This window comes from Dermacentor albipictus, chromosome 9 (assembly GCF_038994185.2).
Source record: "Dermacentor albipictus isolate Rhodes 1998 colony chromosome 9, USDA_Dalb.pri_finalv2, whole genome shotgun sequence".
NCBI lineage: Eukaryota > Metazoa > Arthropoda > Arachnida > Ixodida > Ixodidae > Dermacentor > Dermacentor albipictus.
Window position 1 is genome coordinate 12,977,666 of NC_091829.1, and position 11,712 is coordinate 12,989,377.

An 11,712-nucleotide genomic window follows, 5' to 3' on the forward strand; every position below is an offset into this window, starting at 1 on the left:
GTCAGACGAGAGCTTCCTCTCTCAGCGATGAATATTACCGCAGGAGGGTAATTTACTCAAGACATGGGAGCCATCGCATCGTTCCGTCTCATATAAAAAAATCTTTATACAAAAAGTTTCTGGACTGTGGAGCCACCACTGCACTTCCACGAATGCTATCCTTGACGTCACAAATTTCAAGGAGGCAGCCAACTACTGCATTCGTAAAAGCATCTCACGCAGTGAAACTCCCCCGAGACACATAGCGAACATAAATAAATGTACATAAAGGGGCCGCACAAAAGGGTTGCAGCTTTATTATTTCCGCTATCTCTGTTGCTCTTAGAACCCAGTTTCCTCTCACTATCAAACCATTGAGGAACTGGGTTAGAGGTGCAATGGCTTCCACGTATAGTTCCGATCGAACAGCTGCGAGCGAATCTTCCCCAGAGACGAACTTTTACGCACCGTCGCTTATGACCACGAGGTCACGACGTCGCTATAGGAGAAGACGGGCTTGGACTCGCGCGCCTTCCTGCAGAGTGGCATGCGTAAATCAAACGCCTTGCTAAGAGATTCACCTATACACTCCGCACGCCGGCTGCTTTAGGATTGCAACGGAAGTGCCGCTTCTTTCGTTCCCAAAGAGGGGTCTTTTCCCGTCGGACAACCAAGAGGTTGTCTCGTTCGCACGGCGGAGCGCACGAAAACTACCCAGAAAATGAGAACGTAGCCGAACAGAGAAGCAATCGCAAAGAGGCGTGATTTCTGCAGAATCGGCAGACACACGAGACGCGAGCGGGGAGAAGAAAAATATATGCAGACGTACGGTAAACCAGCACGCAGCATGACGCCGGGTTCTTTGAGAAGAGGACCGCGTCTGGGCGTGCTCGACGGCTCTTTATTGAAGAGCGGCAGGAGGTCCTTTCGGGTGAAAAAAATAAATAAACCTCTCAGACTTGGGTGCGAAGGGCGTGGGTGCGCGAAGAGAACTAAGAAAACAAAAGTGGCTCGGCCAGAAAGCATCAGTCTCCGACAGGTAAGAGGGAAGGAGAGGGAATACGCGCGCGCGTGCGTGTGTGTGTGAGTATTCCTAGACGTAACGAGGAGATGTTTTGCCACCATTTTCTTCCCTCGCTTATTTTTTTTTCGCGAGAGGCTGCACATGCTGGAGATCAGCGGCAGCAGCCGCGGCCGCCGCAGCAGCTGTAGGCATAGCGCGAGCTATAACGGAGTTGCACGCCCGTGGTCATTTGTGCCGCATCTCGAGGGAAACCTGCGGAGACGACGTCACTTGATCCTAGGACACGATCCGAGTGAGACGTCCTCAAGCAGTTAGTTTGTCTCTCGACAGCAGAGCAGCAGTAAAAGGCGTCTGCCCCGCATCCGACAGACTGATAGAGACCCGGGATGACAGCTCACATGCGGATTGAAGAAACAGGGCCGAAAATATGAGCGCCCGACCTACCGTCTGGCGAATGCATAGGACGATTCTACGAAGAACAGCATCGGAAGACACTTTGTGATGACTACGCCGGACACGTAGTATTTACCAAAGAACGGAGCAAGAACTACAGCGAATCCCATCGGCGTGTGGGTCGACCTCGTAGACGATGCCAAAGCGTGGCTGCCGGTCTGGACCATGTTTATCGTGGGTGCCTGTGTGTGGTTCGAGATCCCAATATTACGGGTGTGACAAAGAAGTGCACGTAGGATCTATCGCATTGACGGCTGAGTGGTGAGCTGTACGATGGAAGAGAAACTAGGAAATTCCCGACTCCAGGGCAAAGAACCAAGCAGGGAAGTCAGTCGGCTGGTAAAGTGCGCAAATCCTATCGTGGATCGTTTCTTGCATCCCGTCTAGACTATGCACGCCTACGTGGTCCAGAACAGCGGACAGAAGGGATGAAAGAGTGATATTAAGATTGTGTTAACGACGGGGTGTATGTTTTTTTCACCGCTGGACAGCATCCAATTGTTGGTATATTTCAGAGCCGACCGACAGCAAGGGCAGTATGCAAGGTGCATTATGATAATTCTTGCGTGTTGACTTCTAATCACGTTAATTTCCGAAAACTTGAGACGTCAACAGAGCTAAGGATGGGCTTATGGCTGAGGTCGGGTGGAACGTAGAAACAAAGCAAAATATGAAAAACAGTCGCCCGAGTGATATGAAAGTCACTTAAAAGGTAAATTAATATTTCGCGTTATTGTGGTGCCGAGAGTCTCGCGTATATGCGTTGCTACGGCTCTTGCCAACTGAAATGACGCTTCTGCTATGATTCCGCAGAAGACATCTGCCGCAAGGTGTAAGCGCTGAAAGCTGCAGGCGATGGAGTGATATTTATTACAACGTGAACTGAGGCGCGGACCGTGTCCTGCGGAGACGTCCTGCCCAACGGGCAACTTCCTCTGTGGACTAAATTATTCGCAAGTTTACGCCAGCGACTACGCTGCGACAGAAGCCACGACAGTGTTGCTAATGTGATCACGGGGTGTTCGTGCAGATAAGCTCGCGGTGAGCATTTTCGTTCGTGCGCAGCATACTGGTGATCCCTTATTGAAATTATGAATAGTGCAGAAGACCTGAACGCGATGCGGCTTCGAGTACACTTGCGTGACCATCTCTGAGATGTGAAGTGAACTTTTTATTGAAACATGAGCGGACTGTCACCGAGCTGTGAGCGATTGACGTTCACGTGCTTGTGTATTTGCGGATGTCTTTTCGTCTTCACGACCGTGTTTGTGCAGGTAGGAATAACCAACACACACTGTTTTATCATCTTTACTTCACTTTCAATGGGTTATTACTCGCTCTCCTGCACGTGAAGGCAACCATGATTGCGACCAGCTTCCCGTGTTTCTGTACGTTGTTTCTTTGTCTCTGTATAGTAAAGGAGCAGAAGACCTCCTCAACCTGTTTAGCCTACGGTCGTTATTTTCCGAATACCGAATCTGAGTTCATGAATTCAAACGGAGCGTTTTACCGCGAGAGATCCTTAATATGATCTCATGTGTAGTCACCCAGCAAAAAAAACGCGTTAGCTTGTCGACGTTCACGGGGATTGCAATGGGGGCTTGTTGGTAATGCATCTTCAAGGGGTGTACAGTAGCGCGATTAAAAGACGGGACAAAAGAAGACACACAGGGAAACTCGTCTCTGACTCAGAAAATAACGCGCTGCTCACGGTGCTACCAACCTGGTCGAACCTTCCAAAACACACATGCGGCTTGATCCATACAGGGGCATAAACTGAAGTTGTCATTTCTGCATTACCGACTGTTTTACAGACAGCTGTAAGAGGTGACACGGTTCAACTGCCAAGTCTTAATTTGTTCAGTGGGGAACCATGCCGATATAAAGGCGTTGCTTTGTGCTTGGTGCCCATTTCAGTTTTGTCTAAACGAGCCTACAAATCTCACCCGAGGTAGCTAATAGTGTTAAAGTAAATTTATATGTTCTTAACCCGTACATCACTGTTTCTAACTGCAATTGGAACGTTTATCATCAGGCGAAGAAAATTCAGCCTAGAAGGAGTTGAGACCTTAACAAAGTGCAAAAAGTACATGTAAAGTTTGTTGACGCACGAGTTGATTTACCATAAACGTGAAATTGGGATGTCATGAGTGCCGTCACACTAAAATGAAAACTGTCACTCGATCGAATATATTTACCGCATTCGTTAAAGTAAAAAAGAAAGGAAATAGATAAGCAGGCGCTTATCTATAGCAGGCTCAATATTGCCACGTTGTAGTGACAGTGAAGCACGCAATGGCAAAAGAATGAATAAGCCTTCCCCTACTGGAAAATTGGTGTAAGCGAAGCTTGTCCTGCGTGCACCTGACCTTTGTCGCAGTTAGGTAAGGTAATGGTGGCGGATTGCTTTGGACGCCAACTCCCTCCACTCGGGATCTTCTCGTTGTTGTCGGATTGCCTGGGCTCGGGTCGCTCTAACGGCTGAATCGGCGCGCCGACGGTGAGCCCTTTCATGGGCGAGTTCTCGCCGCTGCTCGTCGAAGGTTGCCATTTCCACGGGAGAACGCACAATGCATGGCCGTATCATCAGCTTTCCGCGAGTGAACTGAACAAAAACGAAGCTGGTGCAGCGCACGCGACTTTCCTTTCCTGCGATTTCCCTCCCCGGCTGAAGCGAAACGGCTCTGATTGCTTGCGCGCTTATCGTGAGCGCGTGCCTATGCAGCTGGAATCGTTGCTGGACTCACGCTCCGGCATCGCGGTGCAGCTGTCAACTCATGAAACCGCCCCTTCCTGCAGCTGCTTTGTCCTGGGAGGAACTGGGTTCGCCACCAGTTCGCCACCTAATCTTGTTCGCCAATACAAGCTTTGCTGGAAAAAAATGTTAATCATGAAACTAACTTTTTATTGGAAGAACCTGTGCCTACAAAAGCAAGTGACACTCAAAGCACAACAATATCGGCAAGCACAGTAGGCGATAGCCGAAATCCGATCTGAGAGTCAGGCGCGTCGGCCTTTATGCACGACTCGCGGAAGGTTCCAGCGTAAACGTTGGTGCTCACAAACCTTTTTGAAAGTACGACACTAGTAGCGTCGCACACGCAATCTGATTACACAAGGTTCAGCAAGAACGTAAAGAACAATAGACTCAACGATAGCATTAAAGTAAGTTGCAAATCATGCAGATAAGTCTTGCGCTGAACAATAACATTAGGTGGCTGGCGGGTGAAATGGTTCCCCGGGGAAATAGTAGACCTGAATGTGAAGCCTATAGGTTAAGCATTCGAAGACTCAGAGACATGTTCAATATTTGGTGCCATAGTCGAAGAAGGAAAATATAGGAAAGAAATGTCATACGGTAAAATTCATCTTGAAATCATAGCGCCGATAATGACCAAACAGGACAAAGCAATTTGAACCACCAATGATCATTTCAGCTACATTGCTTCATGTACTACTTGCAGAAGAAAAGGCGGAATAGCTAAAGAAATCCTGAATAGGAAAGGGAAGTACAGAAAAGAAACGTGCATATTTACACGGGCTATGGTTATCAAGGAATGAATGTATCAGTTATCCCAATACTTTTGCAAATAGGTTGTTGATGCATGTGACTCACGCTTGTGAGTCCTCGCCAGTGTCGTGTTCTTCTTTTCCTTTGTCCTTGTCTGTTTTGCGCTGTTAATTTCCGAAACATGAATCACCACCAACTCGCCCAAGTTTCTCTTCTAGTATAGTTTGTCGATGGCCTCTCCAGAAAATTTTAATTGTTGAATGAATAAAAATAAGGGCATAATAACATCAAAGGTTTGCAAAACTGCAGTTCAGGAACCTTCGTTTAGCTTACAGCCCAAACCATGTAGCTACCTGATTTCGTACACTTCACTATAAAGTTCTTGAATATAGTGTAATAGGGCATAATAAGTAAGTACGGGGTGCTATATGAGTTAGCAGGTTTGTTAAGATAAGTTCACGTCCAAAACAGCGTGACCAACGTCCTCATTGCACTTATGCTATTTCTATTGACAGCTCCCAAGATTTCGTACCTCCATCCGATGGGTCTACGATTCTCGATCTAGAGGAAGTCAGCCACTGGTCTCTGACAATACACTTAAGGAGCACAGAACTGTTAAAGCCACAAGCACACAAGGGCCAAGTCATGAAGTTCAAGATCTCACGGAACGCGTGCGCAGATTCTGTCAACGTTATACCGAACTGCAGAACAAGAGGCTAGAGAAAATGAACGAGACGACAGCGGGCGCGTTGAAGGTCATTTACAAAACCTACAAGCACCTGCTCTACGCGGTAAATCCGCGCAACAACCGCAGCGTGCTGTACTGCTCGATTCCCAAGGTTGCCAACACGAGCCTAAAGACTCTCTTGTTAAGCCTGAACGAGAGCCATAGGGGCAAATACACCGATTCAACCATGCATTTCTACGTCTACTCAGCCATGGGCCTTCCATTCATGTTATACAGGAACGATGTTACCGTTAGCGATCTGGCCAACGCATTCAAGGTCATGTTCGTCCGCCACCCTTTTGAGCGTCTCGTATCCTTCTTCGAAGACAAGACGAGACGTACTGTGCCAACGGGAAAGTACTTCTATTACAAGTACTGGAACGATGCCATGGTTCGCTTCAGAGGGGTCGAGAACGTGGACACGCAGAAAGACCTCATCACGTTCGAAGAATTCGTCGACCTTCTTCTGAGCATCCACCCGTCCAAGTACGACTTGCACTGGCAGCTGTACAGTGATCGTTGCGAGCCGTGCCTCGTTCCTTACGATTTCGTGGGTACTTTGGAAGACGTGCCAGTAATGTACAGTGCGCTTGGAGTGACAAATCGTTCTCAGTTGTGGGTGAACAAGGGACCTAGCGACACTAGGAATGTAGCCCTATCATACTTTTCTCGACTGCCTAGGTCAAAAGTGGTGGCGCTGTACGGTATCTACGCCGTAGACTTCATGATGTTTGGTTATAGCGCGGAAGAGTACCTCAACACGGTCATCGGCCCAACGGATGCATTCTAACAAGATAAATAAGCACGCGGTTTAACGCAACGATCTCGCAGTGGTCAGTCTGTTGTGTGGACAATGTGCTGTGTCCGTACGACAGAGTTGAATGGCATTTTTCTACCTGATAAGTAAATCAACGGTACGAATGACAACGCAGCTTCCTTATAGTGAAAGGATGAAGAACGCACATATAACATACCCTATGTTTGCACCCTAGAGTATTCGAAGATCGCACTATATGTGTGCTGAAACTATGAACAATATGTTCGCGGTGAATTTTATTGCCCAGGGTAGACAGTGAAGAGGGATATCTCAACACGTCCAATTCATGCGTCCGCTGCCCAGTGCCTTGCTACAATAGTACGACATGGTTTGTTTGTAGAAGTTTATAAAATACCATCATTCAGTAGTTTTCATCCCCACGAATCGCATTAAAGGCGCTATGTTATCAACTACTTTGCACTATGATGAGAAGCAACACGGCCAACCTTAAACGCAAGCGCTCCGGTTCTGAAAGGAAGTTGCTTCTAGACAGCATGAGAAGAAAATGGTTTTTCATTAACGTGAAGAACAGTTAGTTTTCGTGAAAGGACCACGGACAGCACTCAAGTAAATATCGCGCATTCTACTAACATTTCTGCGAGAAGCTCTAATGATCAACTCATGGTGACCTATTTATGACACGGAAAAAAACGCTCAGTAGCCGGCCAGCTGGCCAACCATTCCTGGAGTAACATCGCCACCATCACCACCACCCTCACCATCCCTATGAACTTCCAATCCCCCTGGGCTTTAGCCTGCTTGCTTACAGCAGGCGATATTACCTCACCGTGGCGAGGAAAATCGTGGACGCTATACTGGCGCTCACTGTGTGGACTGCGGGTGTGGTGCACCTTCTGAAACTACACCGTAGATTCCGTGGGTATTCTCTGCAAGCCAAAAACGTAGAGTAACAGGACCTAATACCGCTCGGGTGCCTCCTATTGGAAGCAAGAAGAGCGTTTTGAGAACAAATGTGCGTGCGCTTTTGAAAATGTCACGCTACATGGAAGCGGTATTGTTGGTGCCGCCTCATAAGTACAGTGTGAACTGATTAAAATTCTGTTAATAAACTTCGTGCTTCTCGTCAAAAAGGGGATAGGTTGCGAAGAGATTACTTAAAAACCTTGAATAGAGGAACCGTGGGAATTCTCGCTCTAACAGCCCCCTATTTTTAGCTAGCAAGAAACGATGCTTGCGTCACAACGTAGAGGTCAGGAACATAATGAGTGTTTTACAGCAAGCAAAGTAAAAGACGGATAAACAGTAGGTGACAATTAGGCTAGGTTTAATTGGTATTGCTAAGTGAATAGTGTAGAAACAACACACTTCTGCTAACTCTTTAACTTTCCCCCACCGGGTTATGCGCAGCATGCCACCTAAAGAGCAGCACACCTAAGTGCTGCCTAGTCAACTGAGTCATGAATGCACGGCATAATTAGAGCGATCACGACAATCATAACCATGGAAAAAAATGAACTTCGCGTGGCCTGAACACGTTGAGGATCAGGACAGTTTCGTGGTTATGTAACAGTGAAAGCAAATGTTATGCAATGTTGTGAAAAGCAATTCTACACAAGCCGTGACAATATGCATATCGATAATGAGGGAAAGATCGTGCGTTCGACTGGTAGAAGGATCATTCGCAGAAGTAAAAGTCTTAAACCACAATGTAGCTCAACAATTAAGCTCCAGTGGCTACGTTTCTCGCAATGTGCAGGAATTTAGTTTTTATCAGTCTACAGACCTTGTCAGCAGCCACCTATATTGTACAGAAGTACATTGCGCATCGTATTCTATTTTCTTGCTAGAGTGGCTTAGCGTACCCCCTTAGAAACGGGGCCACTAGGCAGTTATTATATGCACGGTCCTTTTGGAACTCAAACATGACGTTGTGAATGTACAACAGTCTATTCGACCATTAATGAGCATAAAGAAATGTATATAAAAAGATGTCGAATGTTAAAGGTGTTGATCACTCTCATTCGAATCACAAACATTCAGTTTGTGTTCGAAACATGCAGTCCTTGAGCGCTTATAATAACTGAATCAATGACACACGGCAACTCACGCAGTGCCATTATGGAGCAGGGAAACAAACCGTTAATGTTTCTAAACAAACCATAAGAGCTGTTTCATGACTTCAATAGTAAAGGAGCAACACTGGTCGAAAACAAGCAATGTCAGAGGCTGCAGCCAACTTTCCGACAAACGGGACTTGCCTCGCCACGGAAACAACGACAAAAATTTACGAAGACAAGTTTACTTGCCGACACGTGGATTTCAGCCTGTCACATCTCTCGCTCGGGCACTACAGGCGGGCACTACAGTTACCGAAGGCTTCGCTTTCGGTAACTGCATTCGCTGGAAGCGATTAGGAAGCGGTAGACACGTCATAGACGCCATGTTTCAGACATCACAAATAGTTAACTTCAGGCCTCCCTTTTTCTGTGAACCTCTGTCTTGTACAATCGGAAACAAGGGGGTTAGGCAGAAATCAATTCAGATCTAAAGTCAATTTTAGCTTACGCTTGTTTTTGAGCGAGGTGGTACAACATTGCGTTCACGATCAAAGAAAACATGATTAGTCATTCCTAAACATAGTATCGTATTAGGGCCACGTATGACACTGACTGTACAGAAAACTTTTAGCAAGTTTTACCCATAAGTGATAGCGAAACCCACAAACTTATCCCAGCCTCAAAACATAGAAGAAGTTACTTACGCGGCCTTGTTTTACAGCATCCCTGCTGGGCGAAAATTGACGAGCATGTCATATCAAAGAAAACCCATCTCATGGGCGCCAGGCATAAAGCTGTGTACGTGCTGCTTGAAATACTGCTGACTAATTGACGAGATGTCATAAGCAGCTGCCTCACGCTCTAATGAAATGCCGCGTACTCAGTTTCATAGGCTCCGGAAGCTCAGTTTAAATTTAGCAGCCGTCAGCCTGCAGCTGTGTCAACTCGGAGGGCTATCACCGACCGCGTTTATGCAATTCAATACAAAAATAAATCAGGCAGGCAGTTAACGCTTGATGTTAAGCACTTGAGCGTCGTTCTTGTCGGTGAAGGCAGTTCACAGTAATCACATAAGTGTGGCTCCTGTCGGCGAGGCATCAAATTGTTATTGTAAAAGACCGATAAACATCGCTGCACTGTCAGCTACACAAGGTAGCCTTCTAAGTTATCGTTATGTTTTCACGGGCTTTCAACCGTCTAACGGAGCTTCTCGAGATATATAAAGCGACAGTGTGCCGGCCACTCATGATCATGTCGAACGAGGCTTGTCAACCTGAAATTTTTGTCATAAAATGGAGAAAACAAAAGAACAAAATGAAACACATGTAGTTCAACAAAGTGCTTATTTTTTAAAGTTGGTGCGTACTATGGAAATTAAAAAAATACAGTGCCTACAGGCGGGACAAGAGGCAAACGACACATACGAGTGCTGCACCCATATGTGTCATCTGCCTTTTGTCTCGTCTATAGGTGCTGTCTTCTGTATCTGAAAACACAAAAGTAATACAAGGACCTCCGGGAAATGTTTTTCTAAAAGCGTCTGACAGGGCTTTCTTTCTTTCTTTCTTTTTGCGCATGCCGTTTACGTGTATTCGCATAAGGTGTATTTGTGATAGCCAGTGTTGACTTTAGGATGAGAAAGATTTGAGCATGATCATAACAGATATGACATTATAAGCTGGAAGCCACTGAAGTACAAAACGTGGAGACTTGGAACACTCGTGTATTGATTTCAACTCGATGAACAAGGAGTATTTGGAGAAGTAAGGGACTTGAAAGGCTAATCACCCTACATGATGTAGCACGTAGCCACAGTCACTAATTAGGCACAAAATGCCGTCAAGGCACCGAAGACACATTAGGACGCATGTGCTAATAGCGTGGATTTGACTGCCATTGCCCAAAACTAATCGAAGGTGCCTTGGAAACACCTACATCCCACAAAAACTTTATTTAGATTTTTAATGACGATGCTCAAACATGTGTCGTTGGCCTTACATACGCGAATGTTATAACGTAGTTGTTTGATTGATGAACAACAAGGTGAACTATATTGAAGCTGAGCCGTTCAATCCCACAGCTTCTCACGAGGCAGCAATGACGAGAGCACTCATTTCTCCTGGTTCTTGCGCACATGCCACTTCCGGCATTTGTGCTGCAGGATATTGGGTTAGCTCAAGGAAGCGTAAGCAACGTATAACAAGTACAGGGAACCTAACTACATCAGGTTCCGTTTGGATATCCCGTGTTGAAATGAAAGGTGGGATTAATGGCGGTGAATTGAACACAAAGGGCTGAAAAAGAAAGGAAACACGAGAAGCTTTCAAAAGTCGCCACGTCTCTTTTTGGTCACGGCCATAAACAGGAACTAGACAAAAAAAGAACGTTCATTTATAACAGATCCACGTGCCGCAAATGAAGGTCTGCAAAGTGAGCTTGTGTCAACAGAATCTCCGCCGAGCAATACCGCGCACGAAAGCGACCCACCGTCACACAGAAGCCAAAGCCAAAAGAAGCGAAACACAAAATTCATTGTGGAGAAGTACCAGCGACGAGCAGAACGAAAAACCGGGCACGGACGGGCTATATTTTTGTAAACACCCATTCGACAAAAGCCGACACACTTTTCCCCGCATGGAACGCCAGCGGCGGGACGGGCATTCATCCTTTCACGTCCTTCGTGTCGCCGCATAGCGAACAACAGAGCGAGTGCTCTTGAACACGTGTCTATTGAAATATTACTCTCATGGCTCCCGTTAATATTTTATCTTTGCCATTTATCGTCTAATGATGCCCACGGGTCATTCAAAAAGAAAGCGAGCGGCTACCACAAAAGAAAGAGAGAAACTGCTCCGCTATCGAGGGTTACGCGGGATCGCAATTGAAATCTAAAGTGGCACATTTGTGGTCGCGTGTTTGCCGAGAGAGGCTCGTTTACGCCCCGAAAAAGCGATATTCGCGTGGATAATGCCCACTGTTTACGCGTTAATGCCATCACCTTCTCGTGACGCTTCGTATTTTCAATGTGAAGATAAACAGTGCTCGTTATAGCGTAGCTTTAGAACGCACCACCAGGGGAGACGGCTCCACTGCGCCAGCTTACATTGCCTGTAAACAAGTGTTGTCGAACGTGAAGGTTCCTCACTCGAGTGCATAAGCCCCCAAGAGGAATATGTTCACTCA

General features: G+C 46.4%; 1 protein-coding gene across 2 annotated transcripts; it reads left to right on the forward strand.

Annotated features, from left to right (window-relative positions):
• Positions 1–1,141: 1,141 nt before the first annotated feature.
• LOC139050119 (carbohydrate sulfotransferase 11-like) lies at positions 1,142–7,602 on the forward strand. Of its 2 annotated transcripts, none has more exons than XM_070526333.1 (2): positions 1,142–1,795; positions 5,483–7,602. In XM_070526333.1, exons 1-2 carry the CDS (start codon positions 1,730–1,732, stop codon positions 6,482–6,484), a joined length of 1,068 nt encoding a protein of 355 aa, XP_070382434.1. In that variant the 5' UTR covers positions 1,142–1,729; the 3' UTR covers positions 6,485–7,602. The 2 variants fall into 2 exon arrangements, with proteins under 2 accessions (XP_070382434.1, XP_070382433.1); XM_070526332.1 differs by having other exon boundaries at positions 1,147–2,730.
• Positions 7,603–11,712: the final 4,110 nt, after the last annotated feature.

Coding starts and splice junctions, on each gene's coding strand:
- LOC139050119 (XM_070526332.1), top strand. CDS start 2,638: ATGAGCGGACTGTCACCGAGCTGTGAGCGATTGACGTTCACGTGCTTG. Junction 2,731..5,482: donor TCACGACCGTGTTTGTGCAG/GTAGGAATAACC, acceptor TTCTATTGACAG/CTCCCAAGATTTCGTACCTC.